This window comes from Drosophila yakuba, chromosome 3R (genome assembly GCF_016746365.2).
Source record: "Drosophila yakuba strain Tai18E2 chromosome 3R, Prin_Dyak_Tai18E2_2.1, whole genome shotgun sequence".
Taxonomy (NCBI): domain Eukaryota; kingdom Metazoa; phylum Arthropoda; class Insecta; order Diptera; family Drosophilidae; genus Drosophila; species Drosophila yakuba.
In genome coordinates, this window is record NC_052530.2 from 28,477,007 (window position 1) to 28,502,159 (window position 25,153).

At 46.0% G+C, this 25,153-nt stretch overlaps 6 protein-coding genes and 1 long non-coding RNA gene across 16 annotated transcripts in view; 4 read left to right on the forward strand and 3 right to left on the reverse strand.

The window, feature by feature from the left end:
• Positions 1-4: 4 nt before the first annotated feature.
• LOC6538790 (replication stress response regulator SDE2) lies at positions 5-1,076 on the reverse strand. The gene is made up of 2 exons (XM_002099267.3): positions 751-1,076; positions 5-693 (listed from the first exon to the last, which is right to left on the reverse strand). The coding sequence occupies exons 1-2, from the start codon at positions 844-846 to the stop codon at positions 91-93; spliced, it is 699 nt and encodes a 232-aa protein (XP_002099303.1). The 5' UTR covers positions 847-1,076; the 3' UTR covers positions 5-90.
• Positions 1,077-1,098: 22 nt separating this feature from the next.
• On the forward strand, positions 1,099-6,142 carry LOC6538791 (nucleolysin TIAR). 4 transcript variants are annotated; one of them, XM_015193549.3, is made up of 5 exons: positions 1,099-1,221; positions 2,718-3,769; positions 3,943-4,851; positions 4,920-5,013; positions 5,065-6,142. In XM_015193549.3, the coding sequence occupies exons 2-5, from the start codon at positions 3,542-3,544 to the stop codon at positions 5,244-5,246; spliced, it is 1,413 nt and encodes a 470-aa protein (XP_015049035.1). In that variant the 5' UTR covers positions 1,099-1,221; positions 2,718-3,541; the 3' UTR covers positions 5,247-6,142. The 4 variants fall into 4 exon arrangements, with proteins under 4 accessions (XP_015049035.1, XP_015049037.1, XP_002099304.1 ...); XM_015193551.3 differs by having other exon boundaries at positions 1,210-1,363; XM_002099268.4 differs by having other exon boundaries at positions 1,211-1,363; positions 5,083-6,142.
• Positions 6,143-6,810: 668 nt separating this feature from the next.
• LOC6538792 (spastin) lies at positions 6,811-10,942 on the reverse strand. Of its 2 annotated transcripts, XM_002099269.4 has the most exons (6): positions 9,905-10,942; positions 9,435-9,605; positions 9,105-9,290; positions 8,729-8,895; positions 8,367-8,619; positions 6,811-8,305 (listed from the first exon to the last, which is right to left on the reverse strand). In XM_002099269.4, the coding sequence occupies exons 1-6, from the start codon at positions 10,656-10,658 to the stop codon at positions 7,560-7,562; spliced, it is 2,277 nt and encodes a 758-aa protein (XP_002099305.1). In that variant the 5' UTR covers positions 10,659-10,942; the 3' UTR covers positions 6,811-7,559. The 2 variants fall into 2 exon arrangements, with proteins under 2 accessions (XP_002099305.1, XP_039232713.1); XM_039376779.2 differs by lacking the exon at positions 9,105-9,290 and having other exon boundaries at positions 9,905-10,941.
• Positions 10,943-11,314: 372 nt separating this feature from the next.
• Positions 11,315-14,750, forward strand: LOC6538793 (mitochondrial Rho GTPase). 3 transcript variants are annotated; one of them, XM_015193552.2, is made up of 4 exons: positions 11,315-12,237; positions 12,317-13,521; positions 13,784-13,822; positions 14,081-14,750. In XM_015193552.2, the coding sequence occupies exons 1-4, from the start codon at positions 11,620-11,622 to the stop codon at positions 14,214-14,216; spliced, it is 1,998 nt and encodes a 665-aa protein (XP_015049038.1). In that variant the 5' UTR covers positions 11,315-11,619; the 3' UTR covers positions 14,217-14,750. The 3 variants fall into 3 exon arrangements, with proteins under 3 accessions (XP_015049038.1, XP_015049039.1, XP_002099306.1); XM_002099270.3 differs by having other exon boundaries at positions 11,317-12,237; positions 13,784-13,846; XM_015193553.2 differs by lacking the exon at positions 13,784-13,822.
• Positions 14,751-14,757: 7 nt separating this feature from the next.
• LOC6538794 (N6-adenosine-methyltransferase MT-A70-like protein) lies at positions 14,758-16,980 on the reverse strand. The gene is made up of 3 exons (XM_002099271.4): positions 16,780-16,980; positions 16,424-16,717; positions 14,758-16,360 (listed from the first exon to the last, which is right to left on the reverse strand). Exons 1-3 carry the CDS (start codon positions 16,916-16,918, stop codon positions 14,967-14,969), a joined length of 1,827 nt encoding a protein of 608 aa, XP_002099307.1. The 5' UTR covers positions 16,919-16,980; the 3' UTR covers positions 14,758-14,966.
• A 281-nt stretch (positions 16,981-17,261) lies between these two features.
• The window catches only part of LOC6538795 (phosphofurin acidic cluster sorting protein 2), a 33,932-nt gene continuing 26,040 nt past the window's right edge, over positions 17,262-25,153 (forward strand). Inside the window, exons 1-2 of one of the 4 annotated variants that reach the window (XM_015193554.3) lie at positions 17,262-17,392; positions 18,099-18,653. In XM_015193554.3, the coding sequence (XP_015049040.1) occupies positions 18,379-18,653 (275 nt within the window). In that variant the 5' untranslated portion in view covers positions 17,262-17,392; positions 18,099-18,378. Of the gene's footprint in view, positions 17,393-17,740; positions 18,654-25,153 lie in introns of those variants that run through there. The other 3 variants (XM_002099272.4, XM_039376771.2, XM_039376772.2) reach the window with 3 other exon arrangements.
• Positions 18,660-24,617, forward strand: LOC120322031. Its single transcript, XR_005561790.2, has 2 exons — positions 18,660-22,933; positions 22,980-24,617. It is a non-coding gene; the product is annotated as an uncharacterized LOC120322031 (long non-coding RNA).

Below are 25,153 nucleotides of genomic sequence, written 5' to 3' on the forward strand. Positions count from 1 at the left end.
AGTATTTATATTATTATGGGCTGCTTTAATTTCAGGTAAGCGTAGGGGTAAAAACGTCTTAGTTAAATACTTAATAAAAAAGTTAAATATCTAGTTTTGTACAGCTTTTTTCTTTGTTTCTGGTTCCTCCTCGCTGTCGTCCGAGTCAGAGTCGGATCCGGAGATGTCATCCCCTATCCAGAGTGTGCCCTTTTTCTTCTTTTTGTCCTTGGTCTTGTCTTCGGCGGGGGATTTCCTTTTGGTGCCACTGGTAGAGGCTTCCTCGACCCCTTTCTCCTTGTTCTCCTCGGCCTGCTTGAGTCCCTCCTCGAAGGCGTCGTTAACCTTTTCTGTTAGGTTAGCCCTGGCCTCCTCGTACTTGTCATCCTTAAAGTCGTGCTTGGGCACGGCCAGCAGCTTCTCGATTTTTCGCTTTTTCCGCTCCTCGGCCTCTCGTTCCCGCTCGCCCTGCTTTTCCAGCCAGGCGCGCACCCGCTTCTCCTCGTTGATATCCCGCAAACGACGTCCACTCAGGTCGCGGCAAGCCTCGCGGTTGGTAGTCTTTTCAATTTGGGCACCAATGGCGCGAAGCATGGAACCAAATCCCCCTTTGCCACCGAGTTGACGCAGAACGCAGTGAACATCTCCAGATGTAAGTTTTCCATCCAGACGCTTGCCATTGCTCACTAGGTAGTAATCCTCAGGTTGCAAATTCTGTAAAATGAAGACTCCATTAGCAAATCTTATGAAATTTATACGTGACATACTCACTGTGTTCTCCGCAATTCGGCTGCACAGCTCATCATATTTAATGTGATCCCCACAAGAAATTATATATTTACTGTTTATAAAAATATTTATGCCCATTTCGACAATCTCCCTTTTCGATAACGATTATTATTTCTACTCTGCTTTGTGCTGCATCTGCGCCCGGGATGCGTGTGTTAGAAAGAGAAAGCGGTGATGCAAGCGTTATCGGCTGCCCTAGGGTTGCCCCTTTTTCGATAACGTTACTTAAAATGGCTTAAACTCGCGAATTAAGGTGTGATCTTTGTTATATTACCGGTGAAAATCCATTAAATACTCCGAAGTAAGTAATATTATAACGAATCCGTAACAGCTCCACACTTTTTATTGCATATCCCAGCTTGCCGCCATTGCGTTTTTATTTCCCAGCAAGTTGGCAGCCCTGGCTCTCGCACACAAAATCTCATTAATTAGTTCGCATTTTAGACGACGAAGGTAAAATTTTAGCGACGCGTTCAACGTAAATTTGCAGCCCCTAAAAACATTGAAAGTTTCGCAAATTTAATACAAACCGGTAGCGGCTAAACTTGACCGTCTATTGAAGAGTGCGAACAAAGTGCAGAGCAAGTAAAATGCGGTAAATTTACAAACGCAGCCACGTCACAGAGAGCGCATTAAAGAAAAAAGAAGAGAGTGCGGATTTTGGCAGCGAAATCCTAGTCTGAACAATGGACGTTAAACGAATGCACTAAAGTGCGGCGGCTGTGGGGACGTTAAATGTTAAGCAAAGTTTTCGGCATCGCTGGTAGGCAGCAGGGTCGGGGCGGGGGCGTGGCGGTCGTTGGAGGCGGGGGAGCGGCATTAAAAGATGGCAGCACAAAAGCGAACAAGATACATACATATACGTTCATATAGCGGCAAGCTGAAAGGCAAATGAAAAGTCCCGCATTCAAATCGCCTTGGTATTGGTATATTGGCATTAGTTTAAATACACTCAATAGCCAAAAGCGAAAAAAAAGCAAAAGCAAAAGAAAAGTGGCGACTCATGTGAGCAAAACGCAAACAAAAAGACCAGCGCAAGACGCCTCTCTGTGCGTGTGTGTGTGCGTGTCGGTGCTAATGTTTCGGTGTGTGTGTGCGAAAAAGAGACGATGAAAATAAGCAGCAAATGAGCAACAAAAACCACCCCGCCATTCCCTTTTCGCCGTCTCTTCAGTTCTGTGACTTTGACTGACATTTTCTATCGCCGCCGCCGCAGTCGTCGCAGAAATAATCAAAATCAAGTTTAGTGCTATGCAAATTAAAATTTGATTTCGCAAAGAGCGAAGAACAAGAACGCAAATCTAATGCAACCGTGTGTGTCGCCCGCCCGCCGGTTTCGCAAAATTTCCCACATCTTTCTCTTCCTTTTCCCTGTTTTTCTTTCTCCTCATTTTGTTATCGACGGTCATTCATCTTCTAGTCGATTTTCGACGTTCTTCTTTCGCCCTCTTTTCGTTGGCGTGCCTGAGTGTGCGTTTGTGTGTGCCGTGCGTGAGTGGCCCAAAAAGAATTTGGATAATGTGAATACAGAAATTTATTAATTATAAACTAAATCATTTTGCAAGGTCCGCAAATTCGTTGCGAATGAATGGCTATTGTCAATTGTTGGCCATTCGCTTTGTTATAAAGGCAGGCAGTCTCTTTCCCTGCCCTTTCCACCCCCTCTCTCTCTCTTTCTCTCGCGCTATGAAGATAGCTCACTCACTCTCCCCGTGTTTTTTGTGTGCGCCAGTGTGTGTAAGCGTGCGTCTGTGTGTGCGTGTCCCTGCACTGCTTTGCCGCCTTCTTTGTTCCCCGCATGCGAAAAGGGGGCGGGGCGGGGGTCGTCGATTTATATCCATATCATTTGCGCCTGTTTTAAGGCCCACCGATCATGTGCCATTAGACCTTGTCCCACTCTTCCGGTTATCAGCCCACAGCTAACCCAAATTTACCTCTCTCTTTTGCAGCAGCAGCGATTCCAGGGGTCAGCTTCGAAACCCGAAAACTAAACTCAACCTGCGAACTTTCACACTGTTCAACATAGCTAACTAATTTTTGTACTAAAAAGCAAGAATAAGTAGTCGCAACCAAGTATTCATATGTACATTTATACAATCCTGTATATTGGAACGGACAACTATTTATAATCACACATCATCATCCGGGAAATCGATTGATCAAGGATCGAGCGATTCTGAAGTACCAAGTAGCGTACCCCAAGGAACCCCGAATCCCAGGCCCCGAGGAAAGGAAGTCAACCGATTATAGACATATATAAGGCGACTAATCGTATATTCCAAAACACTCCATTAGCGTTTAGTTAGGACAGATATATTTATACGTATACATATAGATGTTTAACGAAATTTTCAATTAGGCGCCAGATTAGGAACGAAGTAAAGCAATAAACGACGAACCTCAGCGTTAAGCAAATAGTTTTACCTACCTTAATTGAGAATATATAGTTTATATAATCCAAATAATCAAGCCAAGCCGAGAGTGAGTCGAAAGTTGTAGAAAATCAAAGTATTCAAATCTTTAGCCGAGTTCTCTGTTAGCAGCTAGCACCTATTAGATTGCCGCAAAGACACCTGTTTCATTAGCAGATACTTATTTAGATTTTTTACGTAGCTAGGAACATAATCTGCAAATTTTTGATACATCCCCTTCCGATTAATGCGGCCAGGTGCAGTTGTTGCAATTCCGGTCCGAGTGTAGAGTCAGTAGAGACAGTCGCTGTAGTCTAGTGTATAACCCGATCGCAACCGCAGTCCCGGGACATCCGACAGCCATGGATGAGTCGCAGCCGAAGACCCTGTACGTGGGCAACCTGGACAGCTCAGTGTCCGAGGACCTGCTCATTGCCCTCTTCGGCACAATGGGCCCCGTCAAAAGCTGCAAAATCATTCGTGAGCCGGGCAACGATCCGTATGCCTTCATCGAATATTCCAACTACCAGGCAGCCACAACAGCCCTGACCGCCATGAATAAACGCCTATTCCTCGATAAGGAAATCAAGGTAAGCTGATAACCTGCTCTCTTTAGTTATCACAAAGTTTCTGAACATGTTTCATTTCTGAAGACTCATTACTTACTTCTTTTCCCACACATTTTCCCCACGCCAAAGCCCTCATGTTAATGTTAATTAGACATAAATTAATTGATTACTTATTAAACGAATGCTCTTCGCAGGTCAACTGGGCCACCAGTCCCGGCAATCAGCCGAAGACAGACATCAGTTCGCACCACCACATATTCGTGGGCGACCTCAGTCCCGAGATTGAGACAGAGACGCTGCGCGAGGCTTTCGCCCCATTCGGCGAGATCTCCAACTGCCGCATTGTGCGCGACCCTCACACCATGAAGTCAAAGGGTTACGCCTTCGTGTCGTTTGTGAAAAAGGCGGAGGCAGAGAACGCCATCCAGGCGATGAACGGCCAGTGGATTGGCTCGCGGTCGATACGCACCAATTGGTCCACGCGCAAGCTGCCCCCGCCGCGCGAGCCCTCCAAGGGCGGAGGCCAGGGAGGCGGTATGGGTGGCGGACCGGGCAACGGGTCCGGTGTAAAGGGAAGTCAACGCCACACCTTCGAGGAAGTGTACAACCAGTCGAGCCCCACCAACACCACCGTATACTGTGGCGGATTCCCGCCGAACGTAATCAGCGACGACCTGATGCACAAGCACTTCGTCCAGTTTGGTCCCATCCATGACGTGCGGGTCTTTAAGGACAAGGGCTTCTCGTTCATCAAGTTTGTTACCAAGGAGGCAGCCGCCCACGCCATCGAGCACACGCACAACAGCGAGGTTCATGGAAACCTGGTCAAGTGCTTCTGGGGCAAAGAGAACGGAGGCGATAACTCGGCCAATAACCTCAATGCCGCAGCTGCTGCGGCAGCAGCTTCTGCCAATGTTGCCGCCGTTGCAGCCGCCAATGCTGCAGTTGCCGCTGGAGCGGGTATGCCCGGTCAGATGATGACGCAGCAACAGATCGCCGCCGCTACGGGAGCGGCGATACCCGGCCAAATGATGACGCCCCAGCAGATTGCAGCGCAGTATCCATACGCGTACCAGCAGATGGGCTACTGGTATCCCCCTGCGGTATGTAATACATTCCTTCAATATGCAATGACACAAATGATTGAAACTAACTTTTTGCGTTCCTGCAGGCTTATCCCACAACCCAGATGCAGACGCAGTACATGCAGCAGGGCTACTATCCCTACGCCTACACTACCAGTGCTCAGCAAGCGGGAGGAGTCCGTAAGTATACCTTTCTCAGCTCCTGAATAATCATGACCTTGGCTTAATCAGCTTGCATACAATTTTCAGCGGCTGGATACCGCATGGTGCCGCCGAATGTGGCATGGGGCGTGCCCGGAACTGTGGTGCCCGGTGTGACGGCCGCCGCAGCATCCGCGGCCGCTGCAGCGAATGGATCACTTGCCCCCCAGATGATGTACAGTGCTGCGATGCCACAATACCAGACCCAATGAGCTGAGATGTGACGCCAGCTTCGACGCCGTTTGCAGCATCCGGGAAGTCGCCCCCAGCCGCAGCCACAACCACCTCTGCTGCATCAGCTTCCGCACCTGCAGCAGTTGCAAGCGCATTACGCACGTTTAGGTTACGTACAATACCGAGTAGTAGCTAAATCGGAACCGCTCCTGGCCATGCCGTTAACCAGCAGCAGCAGCCACATTGACGGTGGCGATGTATCTGGAGATTAATAGGATGCGCGAGTGTCCAGTTTTGAAGTTGTGGCTACGGTTGCGGCTGACTGCGGTGGACGAAAGCGGAATAGGGGGTGGTATAGCCCCCCGAAGTCGAAGGTTAAGGCGGTGCGTGGAACTCAACTTCAAGTGATCCACGCCGGCGACAACTGAAAGAACATCAACTGAAAAGCTCCGGGCGATGGGCGGGTAGCTGTAACAATCTAATCCAATCTAAGTACGTGTTAAAATAATTTAATGATTTGTAATTTAAGCAGATATAGGCGTATAAACGAAACGGAAACAAAATAAACCGAATGAGAAATTCAACAAAAACAAACAGAACAGAGAAAATGCTAATTACGCGCGACAGAGTTTAACAAAAAAACAAAACAATCGAAACAAAAAACGTGACAAAGCAAATTGTAATTGTAACTATGTGGAACATGTGTCAACGAAAACTGAAGACGGAAAGGGTAGTGTCAGTAGGATGAAAGGAAAGCCACAAGCAAGCCGAATGCAAAAAAAAAACAAGAGGAAAAACAAATTTAGTCACTAAGAGAATGTAAATTCGAGCATACATATTGTATATTTCCAATGTGGAAAACGAAATGCGATATAAATATGTAAAATGTAAAATAAAGAAGCAAAAAAATATATAAAACAAGTGAGAAAACGAACAGACGCTGTTTTTAAATTGAGATAATGAATTCAGGAGAACTGCGGTTTAAAAATTAAATTTATATAAAGAGATTGGATAATCAAGGTGGTTATTACTACAAAATTGGTGGAGTCTAAATATATTTTAAATACTAATAACTTCTGCAATCGTGCAAAGAAAAAAAATTAAGAGTAAAACGAATATTCATGGATGAATTTTATAGCTTCAACATTCTCTAGTGAAACGCAGTTTTATTGCGAAACTAGTTTTCATGAATGCTAATTCTTCCGCTTACTTTCTCTTCATTTAAATGCACCTGGTGATGTCAGCAGTTGGTCAATTCTCAATACACTACCAATGACTTCCAATTATATAGTTTTTTTTGGGCATGACATTATTTTAGATAAAGGATGAAGTTGATGTTTTTTGAAATCGATTTTATTTAGCGTACTCTATAGATTTTGTTTATGTATATAGTTGTATATGCATGTAGTTTTGGATCTGTGTTTAGTAACTAGTCATAGAACTCAAATTCCGGGTGGGCGAGCTGCGTAGAAGCTGGTTCAATGTGTCGCGATAAGCGACGCGGGCATGTGCGCGGGTGTAGATGTATCTGATCGATCTGATAACACCAGATCCATACGCACCTGCTAGGTACATCATTTTTTGGGTGTGTTACTAATAGTATAGGTGAATCGGAGACGATTGTATTTATGGCTGTAGGTACATAGATTGAAACAAATGAACTAAACTAGACTAACCATACGGACAGTGATAACTATTAAAACTTAAATACGATTCTGCGCTGGTAAATGTATCTTTGTGGGTGTGTATAAGTATATCATCGGTCTTAGGTCTACGCTTACTTCTAGATTACATGTAGCTTGTGGATGGGCACTCAATGTACAACAAAAATATGCTCTATAGTTCAAGGATACAATGGAAGTAGTTGTGAACTTCTTGGGCCGCCTGTCTTACAAAAAATAGCTACGGAATGTTTCAAAAAAACTAGTTTATAAAGCAATTACTGTCATAAACAAAAATAGGGCGAGTCTACTATTCTAGCAACTCCATTGAAAAGTACAGATATTCTTAAAAATATATTATGTTAAATGAGTATAACGATAATGGAGCTGCATGACAAATGTCGCACCACATGGACATGGTGGAGAAACGACGAAAAAATACAATATTCTTAGGCTAAAACACAAGAAATAGATGGGAAACAAATCATATTCAATAATTCACTGGTAAATACAAATGTAACAATGTTTGTGAAACGAAAACTCTACTGATTGATTAGAACCTTATGGGCGAGAAACATGGGTCACATAATCAAAACTAGTGCAACGAGAATGGGTTGCGTTCTGAGACTCACATCACAGCTGCTCCACATTGGTTTAATGGAGGAGGGCAGGATCACTGGCTAGAACAGACTAGATGGTAATGTCGCCATAATCTTGCGACCACTTCTCGTACGAGTTGAGGCTTTGTGGCGCCACCGAGCGCCGGATGCGCTTAAGCGAACTGTGAAAGTCCTGCTCTGTAATCGCACGCATTGCACTGATGTCCAGACACTTCACTTGCTCAACATTCAACTCTCGAATGGGTTCCAATGCGGCGTCCTTGGCCAGGGCCGTTAAGTCGGAGCCCGAGTATCCGTCCGTGATCTTTGCCAGGCGGCGCAACGCCTCGGTATCCAACGGACTGCCTTGCTTCTGCAGCAGTCGATTGAGGAGCAGCTCGCGGGTCTGCTCGTCGGGCAGTGAGACGTAAACGCGCTTTGTAAAACGACGCAGGGCGGCCTCGTCCAATTCCTGCGGCCGATTGGTGGCGGCCAGCACCACGATTCTATCTCCGTCCGGATTTCCAGGCAGCCCATCGAACTCCACCAGAAACTCGGTCTTCAGGCGACGCGATGCTTCATGTTCGCTGCTGCTTCGCTCCGAGAGCAACGAGTCCACCTCGTCGATGAAAATAATGGAGGGCTGCATGTGACGAGCCACGGCAAATAGTGCCCTCACCAGTTTCTCACCATCCCCCACGTACTTGCTGGTCAGCGAGGCAGCCGAAATGTTCAGGAAGGTAGCACTACACTCAGTAGCCACAGCGCGTGCCAGCAGGGTCTTGCCATTTCCGGGAGGACCAAACAGCAATAAACCCTTGGCCGGTGCACGAAGTCCTAACAAAGGAAGAAGGAATGGTTATGGTGACGGTTGTTGGTCGCAGAATAACCAACTTACCCGTAAAGAGTTCCGGTCGGACGGAGGGTAGAATGACCATTTCCTGAAGAGCCTGCTTGGCCACATCCTGACCGGCAATGTCAGTCCACTCTACTTTGGCCCCACCCTCGACGATCTCGTCGAGTATAAGCTGCACTAGCTTCTGCTCCACTCCTTTCACACTCACCACCGGAGTGCTGGCGCCACTGCCACTGGGTCCGTTGTTGTTTATGGGAGTCCGCGAGCGCTGAGGCGGCGTATTGCGCCCAGAAGACTGTAATATGCAGCATTTAGTGTAATTAGTATTTTAATTACTATCCGAGTAGTATTTGCCAAATGCAATATAAACATTTACAAATTTGGTTTGCTTATCAGATACTCACAAATTGGCGCCGAACGGCGGGAGGCGTTGCAGCCGTCTTGGCTGGTTGCCTTTGGACTGCGCCTACGGATGTTTTGGAGCCAAGGTTGCGGGGCAGCGTTTGTGATTTGTTGGCTACGGCCAAGTTGACGGGTCGTTTGGATCCAATCGTTAGTTTTCGGCCAGATGCTGTGAAAGAAAAAAGCACAATCAGAGAAGCATAATCTTGAAGAGTCTACTCCTTTTAAGGTTACAATTTGGCCAATCGAAATAAAAAATTGTAAGAAAATCAAGTGCCATGTGAGGTGATAGGGATTGACTGATCGATCTGCTTTTGCTCGCTTTGCGCTGGCGTGTGAGGATCTTGTTGGGTGCGCGTTAGCTGGTGAGGAACTTACCAGTGGGTTGGGCACCGGTGGTGGCCTTGGGCCCGTAGCCACTACTGCGCACCCTTAGCTTCATTGGTTCGTTGGTCATTCCCGCCAGCATGGGCTCCCTGGTCCTCTGCGGTTTGCTTGGCGCCTGCTCATTCTGCTTCTCCTTTAAGGAGAGGCGCTGCATTTGCAAATCCTGCTCACGCAGAGCTGCGCGCCGGATGAACACGTGCGTATGGACAAAACGGAGGGGACAACAAAAAAGCGGGGTAAACGTGCAAAATGAAATAAACAAAAAATGAGGTAAACAAAAACTATGTTTAAGGGGTATAGGAAGTTTGACCGCTCACTCACCTAGAAAATGGAGACGATCCCGCGCCATCGAAAGGTTTGTCTGCATCTTGTCATGCAGGCGCTGGGCCCGATCCCAGACATCACCACGTCCGCTCCAGCAATCGACAGCTATGCCATCCTCCAGCTCCTTGATACCCTTCCGGTAGAGCTCAATTGCCAGCTCTTTGTGACCTGGAATAATGATATAATAATATTTAATAACGTTTACATAGCCCGTCATGTTCGCTTTCCTCTAATAAATAGTTTCAATATATAAAAATGAAATATTTGAAGGACTACCACTCAATAAATGTCCATCAAGGCAGACAACCCCTTCTCCTGCTGACATTTGGGGCATCCATTGTGCGCGCGTTCTGGCTTATTGATTCTCACACTCGACAGACAACAAAAGCGGCCAGCGGGCGATGACTCATTGAGCATTGAGCACTCGAACTCGAACTGGAGCTGCCACCCCCGACGCTGTCACTCACCTTCGTTCTCCTCATCAATTTTGAGCGCCTTGGAGATGTACTCGAAGGCGCGTCGATGGTGATGCTTCTGCTTGGCCAGCAAGGGATCGCCTGGACCAGGTGAATACCCTCCTCCCGGACGATTTGCGGCCATCTCCAACGGTTGAATGGGTCTGAAACGCTGGGGCTGGTTGGATAACTGCTGCTCCTGGCCGTCGCTGTCACGATTTAGCTCCGAAGGATGGTTCAACGACTGCTGTTGCTCCTTGGAGGAATTCTGCACCACGATTTCAATATTACAGTCGCGTCGATGCGGACGGTAAATCACTTTTGTGCTGGCACCGTAAAGGTAGCGAAAAATACAAAACAGCTGATAAATCAGCGAGCGCAGAACGTTAAACAGAAAGATGATGGGGAACGAGACGACGTAGAGGTTCTGCTTGTGCACAGAGGACGAGTAGCCGCCGTACGTATGATGGTGGCCGCTGCGTGGGGAGCACGTAGTGGGGGTCAGGTCATCTGTGGTGGTGGTGTCGTCGTCGCCGTCGGGTGAGCTGCCCGGACTACGGCGATTCGATGAGGAGCCTCCACCGGCGGCAGATGAACCGCCGGCGACAACGGCAGCAACGTTTGAGGCGCTCGACGAGCGGTGCGTGGACTGGCGACCACCGACGCCACCGCCGGATGATCCTGTCGCGCTGCTGGACTTTATTGGCGATTTGGTGCTGCTGCTGCTGGCGCTGGAGGAGGACGACTGGTTTTTAGTGCGTACCATCGATATCGATTCCGCGCTGTCTGCGCGTCCAGCACTCCGGCCCCCCGCTCTCCTTGCCCTAGCCCCGTGAAAGTTGCACTGGGAAGTTATCCTTTAAGCCAAATAGGTTGGCCGTGGCACGCGTTGGTATCGATGCCGCACAAAAAACAAACAAATTCTCGAATATTATTGTTGTACGTCGTTCGAGCCAGTGCTCATTTTGCTGATATCCGAGAGTACTGATTTTTTCTCCGCACTTACAACTCTCCCGACGTTGAAAATTGAAGCTAAGCTCTGGAGTCCCAGCCAGTGCTGCCCAACTATCGATTACCAAATCTGGCGGAAATAGTTATGAAGCCAGAAAAATAACCAATTTCAAAGTTTAAGTGGTGGGATGTAACGCCTAAAATATGGGTAGGAAGATTTTCAACAATGTGCAATATTGAGTCAGTTTTAATTGAGTTAAGTTCGATTTAATGTTCTTTTTATAGTCTTCATTTACTCTATATCCATTTTTTAAGTGTAAACTTGTTGTCTCCTTAAAACCATCCTTAACGGTTAGCTGCTTCAAAGGAAAAACGCAATCTTGGCATCTCCAACAGATTCAGCTGTCAGTAAAGTTGCCAGACATTTTCGGATTCGTTGTTTTTAAATGGCAAAATTAAAATTACTTGATCAATTTCAAGCTACTGATAGACAACACATTTTAGAATTGTTAAATTCTTAGAATTTAAACACAATTGCCGAAAAAATAGGGGAAGAACATCGCATTGTTTTGCGGTCGCCCGGTGTGGCAGCCCTGGCAGCTGGGTTGCGATATATCGACCTTGGTACACCAACTGCCATCCCCATCACTCTCTGGGTTGTTTTTTTTGCGTTTTTGCATAACAAAATCTGGGAATTTCGGCTAAAAGCGCCAGCGATCTCTGTCCAGGAGAGCACGAGAACAGGAGCGGCACATCTCACTTGGAGAGCAGTCGGAATGGGACAGTACACGGCGTCGCAGCGCAAGAATGTAAGGATACTGCTCGTGGGCGACGCCAGGGTGGGGAAGACGTCGCTGATTCTGTCTCTGGTCAGCGAGGAGTATCCGGAGGAGGTGCCTCCTCGGGCCGAGGAGATCACCATTCCGGCAAACGTGACGCCCGAACAGGTACCCACCAGCATCGTTGACTTCTCTGCCTTGGAGCAGTCGGAGGATGCCCTGGCCGCCGAAATTAACAAGGCGCACGTGGTGTGCATAGTTTACGCCGTGGACGATGACGACACATTGGATCGGATTACCTCTCACTGGCTGCCGCTTATCCGGGCCAAATGCAATCCCTCCCTGGACGGCGAGGGTGATGCCGAAGCGGAGGCGGAAGGAGATGTTCAACGGGAACCCATTCGCAAGCCAATCGTTTTGGTGGGTAACAAGATAGACCTCATTGAGTATTCCACCATGGACAGCGTGCTGGCCATCATGGAAGACTACCCTGAGATTGAGAGCTGCGTGGAGTGCTCTGCCAAGACACTGCACAACATCTCCGAGATGTTTTACTACGCCCAGAAGGCTGTGCTGCACCCGACTTCACCCCTGTATATGATGGAAGAACAGGAGGTAAGTGCCTCCATTGTAGATCATAGGTCGCATCTATATCATTGCGCCATAATAAAACTAAAAAACTCCTAATTTTCAGCTTACATCCGCCTGCAAGAAGTCGCTGGTGCGCATCTTCAAGATCTGTGACATTGACGGGGACAATCTTTTGAACGACTACGAGCTGAATTTATTCCAGCGACGCTGTTTCAACACACCCCTGCAGCCGCAAATCCTTGATGAGGTGAAGGCCGTTATACAGAAAAATGTGCCCGATGGCATATACAACGATGCGGTCACCCTAAAGGGCTTCCTCTTCCTACACTGCCTTTTCATTCAGCGGGGGAGGAACGAGACGACCTGGGCGGTGTTACGGCGCTTTGGCTACAACGACCAGTTGGAGATGTGCCACGAGTATCTTAGGCCACCGCTGAAAATACCGCCTGGCAGCAGCACAGAACTCTCGCACCGTGGTCAGCAGTTCTTGATTGCTGTGTTTGAGCGCTATGATCGCGATGGCGACGGAGCCTTATCACCTGAGGAGCACAAGATGCTCTTCAGCACATGCCCGTCTGCACCATGGTCCTACTCTACCGACATTCGCAAGTCCTGCCCGATCAACGAGACTACTGGATGGGTGACACTGCACGGGTGGCTCTGTCGGTGGACACTGATGACGCTGATCGATGTGGTCAAAACAATGGAGTATCTGGCCTATTTGGGCTTCAATGTTCATGAAAACGACAGCCAGTTGGCGGCCATTCACGTAACTCGAGAGCGTCGCATCGATTTGGCCAAGCGCCAAAGCAGTAGGTCCGTGTACAAGTGTCATGTGATTGGACCAAAGGGTTCAGGAAAGACTGGAATGTGCAGGGGTTTCCTAGTGGAGGATATGCACAAACTAATCGGAAAGGAGTTTAAAACGAATGTGGTTCATTGCATCAACTCTGTGCAGGTGTATGGCCAGGAAAAGCATCTCATCCTGCGCGACATCGATGTTAGGCACGCACTCGATCCCCTCCAGCCACAAGAAGTCAATTGCGATGTTGCCTGCCTGGTCTACGACTCATCCAATCCCCGTTCCTTTGAGTATGTGGCCCGCATCTACATCAAGTATTATGCGGAGAGCAAGATTCCAGTGATGATAGTCGGCACCAAGTGCGACATGGACGAGCGTCGGCAGGACTACCTTATGCAGCCGTCGGAATTCTGTGACAAGTACAAGCTGCTACCTCCGCATCTCTTCAGCCTAAAAACCAACAAAAAAGAACTGTATACCAAGCTGGCCACGATGGCAGCGTTTCCGTGAGTACACCTTTTGTGATCCACTGTTGGGTGCTTCTTTTGTAAGCTAATACGGCTAGCCAAAAGCAGTGAAATACTTTTAAAGCACCAAGCCTTTCAAGTATTTCACTTTATAGTAGTTTTAGATTGCATCTAACATTCGGGATTAATGGTTACTTATCTTATTATCTTCTCTTCTACCCTTTTTTTTTGTGTGATGGTTGGTGTCTGTTTTCTGTGTTGTTTGATGTTTGTACACGTCGACGGCTTCGCGGATATGCAGTCGCTTCCAGGCCGCCTGGATACTGTTCTACAAGCACAGGTTGGTACAGCTGTGGGAGTCGGCGTAAGTGTTACCAATTAAACTGAACTTGTTACTAATGTCAGCCTTATATTTGTTGTTCCATCTGCCACGGTGCCCGTACTACTTCCTTGGGGCGCACAGATTCCCATCCATAACCGCTTGATTAATGTGGTGTGCGGCAGCTTCCTGTAGTTCTTAGTTTTATCGTTACGATACCTTTTAAAATCCTGCCTCTGGTTTATCAATTCTAATTCAATTCCCTTTTCTCACAAGCAGCCACCTGAGGCAATTCGGCCTGATGACGGAGGACCCCAAGCTGTGGTGGAAGGCGGGACTGGGCGTGGCTGCAGCTACCATGCTGGGATTTATAGTCCTGAAAACGATAAGTGCTGCCGGAGCCCACACCCGCTAGATGAACCCACTAGGTTAAGAGGACGGGCTTAACACACAATTACCACAGACACGTTAATGTTGGACAAATTCATGTAACTTATTTATTATTTACTTGCTTGGTACTGTAAATCCAAATTTATTGTTACGAAAACTAAAGCAAACCATGAAAGGGACACACGCCGATGCTCGCATTCCTGACTTGTAAATACACTTGCCAAGTTCACTCGCAGGAATCGGGCTGGAGCAGTGGCCAGTGGAGCACATTGCGTATGTTGCATTTCTATTCGTATATTAACTTACTTAAACCATGTACTCTCTGATAAGTCAAATAAGGTATTGTTACCAGCATAATCGAGTAACGAAACAACCAATATCGTGCATAGCTGATAGTGATATGTACACGTACTGCGTTCTATATAAACCAATATATACTACATCTAGAGAATCACCGGGTTAGGTGATATCGCACTTTTGTAAATACGCGCAAAGACCCTAGTATGAGCAATAAATCTATCTATATGTGTGGATTGGCATATAGCAATATTTAATGGCACTCGATGTTTTAGTCATTTTATTTTCCCAAAAGGACAAGTTTATTTCAATCTGCATGATGAGTTTGGCTGGCTACCGCCTCAATCATTATTAAATGTTCCACATAAGTCATTCGGTTTGTAAAAGCTTTAATAATAATTTATCTTACTATAATTGAGTCTGTACACGACTCTGGCTTGTCGAGGTCTCAAATCATACAGCAAATACTATGTTAATCCTACTTTTGTATTCCATTGATCGACGCTGCATTGGCAGAAGCAGGCGACATACAGTTGCCATCTGGATATCGCTTCTGGAACTGCGTAATAAGCTCCGGATCGACCAGTCGTATGCCATCCAATTGGTTTCCCAGGGTTATCCAGTTCGGTTGGATGTTGTGCGGACGCCCAAAGAGCTCGATCTTTCGGGTGCCCGGGCTAAGACGCTCGATAATGCCATAAATCTCATCCGGCTTGTGAGAGGTGGCCCGCACCTCCGCCACAATCACATCACAATCGAGTCCTCGGTTCAGGTTTGTGGGATTGCCCTTCATGCCCACCAAGCAGTGCTCTTTGCCATGGTTTAGCCAGTGACCCGTACGTCCAGTGCGAATAATCCGCTGCAGTTGGTTGGTCTTTACCCAGATGAGTTCGTCCACGCGCTCATAGCCCCACAACTTGAGGCAATCGCGGCCAAGTTCCATGGCTCGTCCTGTGACCCATAGAAAGATCAAGCCGTCATCCTGAAGAGCCGGCACGCCCAGAGCTCTCATTTCATCGTCCGACATTGTGCCGTAGGGCAGTTCCATGTGGATATCCCAAGGAGGATCGGCCATCACCACAGCAAACTTTCCCAGCACCGTCATGTCCAAGAACCGCAGGTCGCATTGAATCCATTGCGGCGGATAGAGCGTGCAACTGGAGTCTACGCTGCGCTTGAGGCTCAATTTGGTTTTCACATCCGTCGGCTTGTTTGTGTTTATATGCGGCAGGGTGTCCACCTCATAGTGCACGTACTTGCAGGTGGCCATGTGAAAGCAGGTGTTAAGAAAGCTGCAGTCCCCCAGAGATTCGTCTGTGTGAGCCTGGATGATCTTTTTGAAATGCAGTTTGGTACACTTGTCTGTTGTCTCACTGCCGGAAGTATCACTGCCATCGGTGGATTCCTGCGACTCGGCCTCGCAATTGTTTATAGCTTCCGCGATGATTTCACCATCCTCCGCTGCAGTTTCTGTCTTGGGTACTTTCCCGGTAACGCTTTCGCCCGCATCAACATCCGGGTGAAGCTCCTTCTCGTCTCTTCGTTCTTGTTTCTTCTTGGCCGCCATCTCGGCGGTGGCTTGTTGGGCCTTTAGGCACTCGACTTTTGTGCCGTGGGAGCAAAACTCCATGACCTGTGCTCCCCCGTGGGACTTGAACTTCTCAGCCACGGATCGCTCTTTGGCTGTGGGCTTGGTTAGCAGCTCAAGTATCTCCTCACCCACCTGCTTACTCTGCTTTTCGCGGGTGGAAGGCATTGACAGCAGCATCATAATGTCGTCCGGAGCATCCAGACTTGTGGACTCTTTCCGTACTGCATTGGTTTCCAGTTTGATTGTCTTCTCTTGCGGCTGATCACCATCCTCGACTTCCACTGTAAAATCAACAACAAATTATTTTGTCTTACAAAGAAAGTAGTAGTTTATGCGGGACCCACACTTCCTCTTGGCCTCCTCCTCCTTTTGCTGACACGTATCGTTGGTGTCCTCCAGGATCTCCTTTAGCTCCTTGGGCTGCACAGAGATGATTTCGCAGCCAGCCTCTGTGCCGATGGTCACGTTCCTGATCACAATGGCACCCTGGTTGGCCAGTTTTCCAAGTATAAAGTTCACCATCTCCAGGCTGCTGCCGGCTATCTTTTCCACCACCTGCGTGGATACGATGGGCAGGGCCAGAGAGCAGGAACTGAGCGTCTGCAGCACCTCCTTTTGTACCTCCAGGTCAGCCTCGACTGAAAAGGCAGAAATATATTCGTGTTTGTGGTTCCAACTTGTTGCCATTGCCGGTGCTCACCAAGTTCCTTTTTCGGATTCGTCAGATCCTCCTGAATGTCCGAAAGGATCTCGATGCGCTCCTTCTTGCGCTTTTCCAGCTTCTCGCGAAGCGTGTTCCGCTTTGTCTTAAGCGACTTTATGTCCCACGCGTCTGCCATTGTTTATAAATTGCTGCCGGCCTATGGTAAACAAAGTAATTTTTTTTACAAAGGCTGGCAATGTGACCGTGTTAACAGTGCAGGAAAAAACGCTACATTAAAATACTAAACTAAGGTAATCTACATCTACATTTTACATAACTGAATTTAAATGCTGGCGTCCACCCTTGAGAACTATAAAAGGGTCAGTGTTGGAAGTAGGCTAGCATTCAAAATTTAAATTCAAATACTTTAAAAGTAAAAACATATCCTCCTAAATATTTATAATCTTGTGTTTATGATATATTGAAACACACCGTTGGTATATATGTTTTTTCCTGTTCCGCCCAGTTGATATTTTCAAGGAATCCGATCTGGCCACACTGCTCCGCTCCCCATCGCAAAAAGCGGAAGCTGCGACGTCGCTGCTCCGCAACATTTTGCCCAATAAAACGTGCCGATACTCATAAATATTTGATGAAAACCGCTCCAATCGTAAATAATAACCAAATCAATTTCATCTGTGATCGAATCGCGATAAAAACGCGCGCGAGTGCCGAAGAGAAAGAGAGCAAGTGCCGCCTTTTGCCTACTCCCCGAAATTCGTGGCGTTTTCTTTTTTGTTTATGCGCGCAAGAGAGAGCAAAGCATAAAGTGCGCGCACACACACACACCTACACACGCGTACACAGAAGTGGGGATTTGCGAAAATTTAGTCAATGTGTGTGTGTGCGCATAGCATTTGCACACATTGTTATTGTTGGGGCGAGACACAGAGAGGGCGACAGAGAGAGAGAGAGCTAGAGCGAGAGAGTGAGAGTAAGGCAGCTGAACGGGGGCCAGATTTATAACGCGACATTCGCACTTTTACTCTGGAGCATGACGGTTCTTTCGCGGCACTTTCGACGCGTTCCAAAGCTGCAGCCCAAGCAGCAGCAGCTTCCGAGTCCGTACCGAATCCAAATCCTATTCCGATTGCTAGTCGACAGCAGCCGAAGAGGAGGAGCTGTCTAATCCGCAACAGATTCGCAGCGCGTACATACATATTGATTCAGTGCGAGTGCGAGTGCAGTTGCAGCGCGCGCCCCATCACAACAACAAGAAAGAAAGAACAAGAGGAAGAAGAAAAAAACACACACCCCCACCAACCACCCCTCGTTTTTCACTGTGTATACTACAGCTTTTCGTTTCTTTTTTTAAGGCGGCGGCACGCCCTTCCCCAACGTGCGTGTGTGTCCGTGCGTGTGTGTGAGTTTGTATGTATGTATTGGCGGGATAACCCAGAAAATCGACAAAAACTTTCGAAATATTGAATTGTGAAAACTATCAGAAAATCAGATAAATTATGTGCCTGGTCGACATATATTCCCCAGTTTGCATCGAAATAATGTGCAACCCAAGTACATAAACAACAGTTTAGAACACACCTCGTGTACACGAAAATAAAAATACCTTGTGAAGAGAAGCAGCAAAGAAACAACATGAAGATGGTCGATAAGTCGTCCAAGCTGGTGGATAAATTTGCCGTAATCAGCGGCACCGGCGGCAGCGGAGCCGGAGGCGGTTCACTCAATCTCCAAGGCGGCGGAGGAGGCGGTGGCTCCGGCGGAGGAGGAGGTGTCTCCGGATCTGGTGGCATCTCCGGCACGGCCGGCTTGTCCGCCGGAGCAGGGATGACCACTGGCCAGAAACCGGTGCCCATGAAGCTATTCGCCGCCTGGGAAGTGGACCGAACGCCGCCCAATTGCATCCCAAGGTGAGTGTAAACAAATTTCACTCATGTATGTACATACAAAATGCGAGGTAGTGACAGTAGATACCCAGTAGCTTGCCAATTTGTTTTGTTTTGCCTTCTTTTATTTCGCTTTGTGAAAATAAAACACACAAAAATGCCAACTGAGGTAACAAGAGTGGTAACTGTTATTTAACTAGTGTATTTCCCATAGCTATACATTGATTACATAAAAATAGCTGAACAAAATATAAATTATTTGTATTTTCGACATGTTTAGACTAGAACATACCGTATCATTACTGTTGGCCAAAAGTACTGAACGTAAAGGTTAGAAGTTTCTGATACCTGAAAAAAGATAATACAAATCAGCAGTTTGTTTACAGCTTATTGTTGATTTTCTGCCAATTTGGTTTCGTGCCTGGGTTTCCGTTCGATTGGGTTTTGTTTTGTTCCTATTTTTAGTTAACAAAGGCAACAACTGCGCTAACTGTTATTTAACAGGTATTGTTGTTGCCGCTGGCAGTGCTTATAGTTATTTACTCGCCTCGGCTTAAGAAATCGAAAAAGTATTTAAATGCAATATAAAAGAGATTGATTTAAGGCGATAAATCGATTTCATGTTTTTGCGAACTTGCTGAGCAGGGTATTAATAATCTAAAATTCCTGGAATACATACATAAAAAAAGGTTTATGATCTTGACCCCGCTAACCAAATATGTGTTAAAAAACAAAACCGTGATAGTAAATCTGACCGCAATTAAATCCCAACCTTACCCAATATTATGTTAGAGATAAGATGGAAGGTTTGAAATTAAAGTGAGACACATGAAGAAGTATGAAATAATGTAGGAAGCAACTCGTAATTTTTCAATGTAACCTAAGATCAAGGGTCTATTTTCAATGAATGCCAGAGACTGTATGACTTTGTAATCCAAAAGTATTGTGAAATTTGAAATATGTATTATGAGCCCCGCCAGTGATGCGTACATTATAGAGTTGATAATTTCGCAATCTCTGTTGATAAAGCTTCTATCTCTGAGTGGCGATCCGCAAATAAACCCGTTTCTTTTGGGGCATTGTTTTGCGTGCTTTCGTTCAATCCACACGTCTTGTGCCATGCCTTTGGCCCAGTAACCCCGAACCCAAGATGAGTAATGCCCCATCTCATCTGGCTGCCATGCTGGGGGCTACTTCTGGTCTGGCTGATAAGAATTAGCGGCCTATTTGCATGCGGATGAGTCAGACTGTGCCCACTTTGGCTCAGATGTTGACTCTGGACAAAGATTAATCTATAATTGGGACAGAGACGCCCCACTGCGTAGCACAAATTAGAAATTAGCCGGGGCACGGCGCACTTTTTTGGCCGAGTTTAATCGCATTTGTGTATTTTAAGAGCTCTCAAGGCGATAAACTGGTCAAGTAGACGGGCATTAATATATAAGTAGCCAAAGACCCTGAACACTCCCACTTCCAAATAAAGTTTAAGCAAGTGAGCAGTGAAAAATCCGTGTAAGACAAGTTGTCAATCTATGAAATACATTTAAAATGAACTTTTAATCTGAAGCAAGATGCATATGATTTCGCTGTTTTGTTTGTGTAGAAAAAACAGAAGTGATATACAACTTCGGTGTTATTTCTCGCTGTGCAGAAGGACCATCAGGCGGTTGGAAAGTGTTTACTAAATATTTGATGGCCAAGGCCAAATGGGCTCCTCTCGCCTTCTTTTGGCACCTCACACCTCCTCACATTTGTTGGGTCTTTTTTGTCTGTTCGAAAGGTCATAAACCGCTGATGCCGCTTCTGTTTTATCTTCGGGATACATTTTGAGTTTGGGTTTGAGTTTTTCGTCTTTGTTTTGCTTTGTTTGTTTATAATTATGCGCTCGCTTGGCTGGCTTATAATTAGAAACTGAAGCTAAGCAAGCAAATTGGGAATTTTTCAGTCACCAACTTTGAACTTTTCGACCGAGAGGCGAGAGGCGAAGAAGGGGGTGAAACTTTCACCAGAGGTTAAAAAAAGCCAGTGAAGACGGCATATTTTCCAGTTGGCTAATTAAAAATGTCATTCTGGCTAATTGCAGATGAAAGTAAATGTAATTTGTAGTTATGCCACTGCACTTCCAAAATGTGTCGTCACATTTCCTATTTCCCTGTTTCCCTGTTTTCCCTCCGACTGCGCAAATTGTATCTTTATGTTGATTTTATCTACGGCCGAATGCGGCACGTAGAGCATATCCAGACTTTGATTAGGGCTCACGCGGCATTAGCGCAAGTCTTCCTTGCGGTCGCCAGTCGTACGTGACCCGTCTGAACCGGCGACCCAATCCGATCCCATCCGACCCGGCTGATGGCTGATTCATCCGGCTCCGCTTGACCCGTCAGAGCAATCAAATTCAAATCAAATCAGAAAAGGGAATAATGAGGGCAAGCACACACACACTCATGCACTCATCTACTTGGTGGCAATGTCAGGGTTTGAAATGCATTCAAGTTCGAGGCGTAGCAAATTATCCTTGGCAAAGTTTGCTGGCTTGCTGTGTATCTCGTTTTAATTTGCCTGATTTGTCTGAGGGTTGCGGAAAAGTTGTGTGTGCCAATGCAGAGATACAGAAATTGCCACACTGTTAATTTACTTTCATGGAAGCTACGGCTGAATGAAACTTTTTCCATTCCGATTAACAATGCGGCGGTGGGAGGTGAATTACAATACTCGTATCCTTATCTTCTGTTATGCGCAGCAATTAACTTAATATTCTCATAAAACTAGAGGGTTTTGCACTCCATTAATTGGATTGGTTCTTAAACAATTTCTTTGTTGAACTTGTGTAATTGGAATTCTTTTCCAAATGTGAACTAAAATAAACCAACTTGAAACTTTCTATGATCTGTACTTTTGTAATTAAAATTCTTTTCCAAATGTGAACTAAAATAAAGCAACTTGAAACTTTCTATGCTTTATTTTTATATGACTCAAATTCTTATCTAAGGATCTTAAGAATATGTGAAATTTACTGAAAGTAATTGAAACTCTATGAGGGCTAGATTTTATTAGGTTTACCCTAGCTTATCTTTATTAACATACAATATTATTTGGAGTGCCCTTATCAGCAGGACACTTTTAAGGAAACATTTTCCAAACTGTTTGCCTGCCTTATCGGTAGAAAACAAATCATAAATTTGAGTGGCACTAATCCTTTCCCTTTCTCCATTTACGGCGCTTATCTACAATGGTTTTTACTTGCGCGTTTTGGTGGTTTTTATTGGTTACCTGAAAATTGAATTGCATTTCAGCCATTTACAAATCATTTATTTGGCCGGGGGTCGGCGTACGCAATAAAAATGCACTTGGGATAGGTTCGGTTAATTTGATGTTTGTGTGTTGCTTGTGTTATTTGTGTTATTTGTTATTTGCGGTTCGCTTCGATTTATTTTTACACCAGGAAATTTCATGTTTTTCATGTTCCCAAGGAAGTGGAACATGTCGGTTGATGGATTGATCGATGGTATTGGCTCCATTATGTGACGCTTTCTTTCCTTTCCCATTTGTTTTTCATTTTTTTTATATTTTTTTTTGCCCAGGTCTAATTGTATTTTAAGTGTCGAGCTCTTTGTTTATAAATAAATGTGAAATGGCTGTGCGGTATTTTGATTTCTGATAAACATGCAGGAATGTTTTCCTCATCGCTTTCATGTAATTTATAAACTGCGCCAATGTTTTTACTACAAATTAATCTAAAGCCAACCAAAATAGCCGAAGAGATGCGGCCAATGTTGTCAGTGACATATTTCCCAGGTCCAATTTGTATCTCTGCCTGCCGATCGAGCCAGCTGTTAAAGGTGCGGGGTGCGGCGGGGTCGAGTATCTGTATCTATAAGTAGAATTTATAGCGCGACAAGCGACAGCAGTTGGCTGAATTTTTGTTTTTTTTCGCTGTAGCGCGTGTTTGCCCACGAAAAGTTAGCCTTGAACTTTTTTTTTTTCTGCTCATCTGCTGTCGTTCTTTTATTTTGCACGAAACCCAAACAATATCTAGAGCATCATCGTCACAGCATCACATGTATCATTTCGTGTGTATCTGTATCTGTATCTGTATCTGAGCAGCATCTGTACCTGCATCTGCATCTACATTGGTGTCTGTGTGTTTGATAAATTGAATTCTTTTCCGTTGGCTATTTCACTGCATTCAGTGGCAATATTTTTTATCTTTATTGTTCATGCCGAAATATTATGTCAACGGAATGGTTCGCTCTTTGTTCGAATGGAATTCGATTGCTCAACTTACAGATATCCTCTAGCAAAAGGTTAAGAATTAAATTCAGCCATTTCACAGATATCCTCTAGCAAAAGGTTAAGAATTAAATTCAGCCATTTGGCAAAGAGATATTTTATAGCTTACAAGTGCAAATAACAATTAAGTTTACCTGGTTACCATATAATTTATATTGGCTATATAAAACCTACATATGTTTTATATAATATACCCCACTTGTTCCTAATTTTTCCAGGGTATACCAATTTATGCTGATAGCTTTTCGAATTGATTCTGGGTGCAATTTTAATGGGATTTACTTTATTACGGTGTCAGTGCTGCTGGCACTGCTGTTGCTGCTGCTGCTGCTGTTGCTGTTGCTGTTGCTTTCCGCTGTCCCAACGCCATCTGTGCATCATCGAGATTACCGGCGACGAGTCAGCAGCTGTGCTTTTGGCCATGACCGATGATTCAGGTCTGCGGGTGTGGAGGTGTGTCACTGTGGGAGTTTAGTGCTTGTTGTGGGCGGGGGAATCACCTCAGCAATCAGTTTGCCTCGGAAAAAAAAACACGAATACATGAAAAAAAAAGAAGATAAGAGTAGGGAAAAGAAAGTGGTTAAGCACTCGAGTTTCTTAACTGTTTTGTTGCGGCTAGACCGAAATTGAACCGAAAACCTAAACTAAAACCCAAACCAATCGATTTCCTGTTGCGTTCGCCGCGCTCTGACCCAAATTCCTCCAAACGAATTTTCCCCCTTGGCTGATGGAGAGCCCCCTTCAGAGACCAGAAGCCGGGCCTCGACCCAAATTCTCTAGTGCAACCGGAGGAGAAGGCGGGGAGATCCCAGATGCGCCCTCCCCTGCATCTGATGGTGATGGTGGTGTTGATGTTGGTGGTAGCGGTGGCATTCTCCTCTAAGCGCATTAACCGCGATCCCGAGCCAAGTCGAGTGTCGATTTGAGTTGAGTTGAGCTGGTGGCGTGTTAATGCCCACAGCTGGCAAATCTCCTGGTCATTAGGGTCGATGGAAAAGTGCAGCAGGAAAGTCAATTAAATTCGATGTATGTCAGCATCAACCAGCAGCCAAGTGACCAAGTATGTGTGTGTGTGTGCGATCAAGTCAGGTGGGGATTAAGCACAGTTTTCCACATTGTGGTTAGTTTCTCCTTACAAAGTCGTTAGATTCCAATCAATTATCCAGTATTCCATGGCGTTGGAGCACTTGAAAGCCATTGATTATTCCTACAATACTTGCCATCATATCATAAGATCTAGAAACTAAAAGCCAGGTCGTCAATCAAAGTGTTTTATATCCATTGCCAATCAGTTGCAAGCCCAAAACCAAACAATGCAAAATTCATTTCCTCGACATTCATTGTTGTTGCTATTTCTGCTGTGGCCGCCATCCTGTCCTGTCCAGCTTTTCCCGACCGTTGACTCATCCAGTCAGTGTGTTGGTCGAACTGCTTCTGCTTGCACTGGATTTTCCATTTTTCATTTCCGCCCCCCTCCGTTTTTTGTTTGCACTCGCGTCCAAGGCGATGGCGATGGCGAATGCGAAGGTGCTGGCATGGAAGTGGCGTTGAAACTTGGAGTACCACGACATTGTCCAGGCATGTCAACGTCAAGTTTGTTGACTCGTCCGGGCAACCTGCGCCCAAGTGGAGTTTAGCAGCAACACCAACAACGGCGACCGTATCACCGCAAACAGCGGCAACACGAACGGGTGCACCAGCAACAACTACAACTACAACAACTACAGGCTCTACAAGCACTACAACAACGCCAAAGACGGCAGCAACTGCAATAACAGCCGCAAACAACGTGCAAGTTGGCGAAAACTTCCGCTCCCCCAACTTCCAAGTTCCATGCTCCATGCTCCAGGTTCCAGGTTCCATGCTGGCCAAAAGCAGACAGGCCAAACGAGCTACGGATGTCAGCTGCATAAATCGTTCGCCTCCAGACCCACAGTTGTACCTTCACCCCGCCTGCGATGTGCATGTGCTCCTCCGGTACAGGGAAATCTCCTATAGACGATTCCTAGCTTTGCAGAGTAGATCGATTTCCTACGTTTCGGTTTATGCTGAATTGGTAACTAAAGCTGGAATTTTCTAACATAATAAATATATTCTTCAAATTAAACATTTTTTACACTATTAAGTTGCATATGCTCGATTTTGTTGAACGAAACTGGAGACCCTTACACATTTCAGTAAACTATCAGTACTCTTGATCATTCAACGGAAGGGAAGTTGTGTGTATGGAGGCT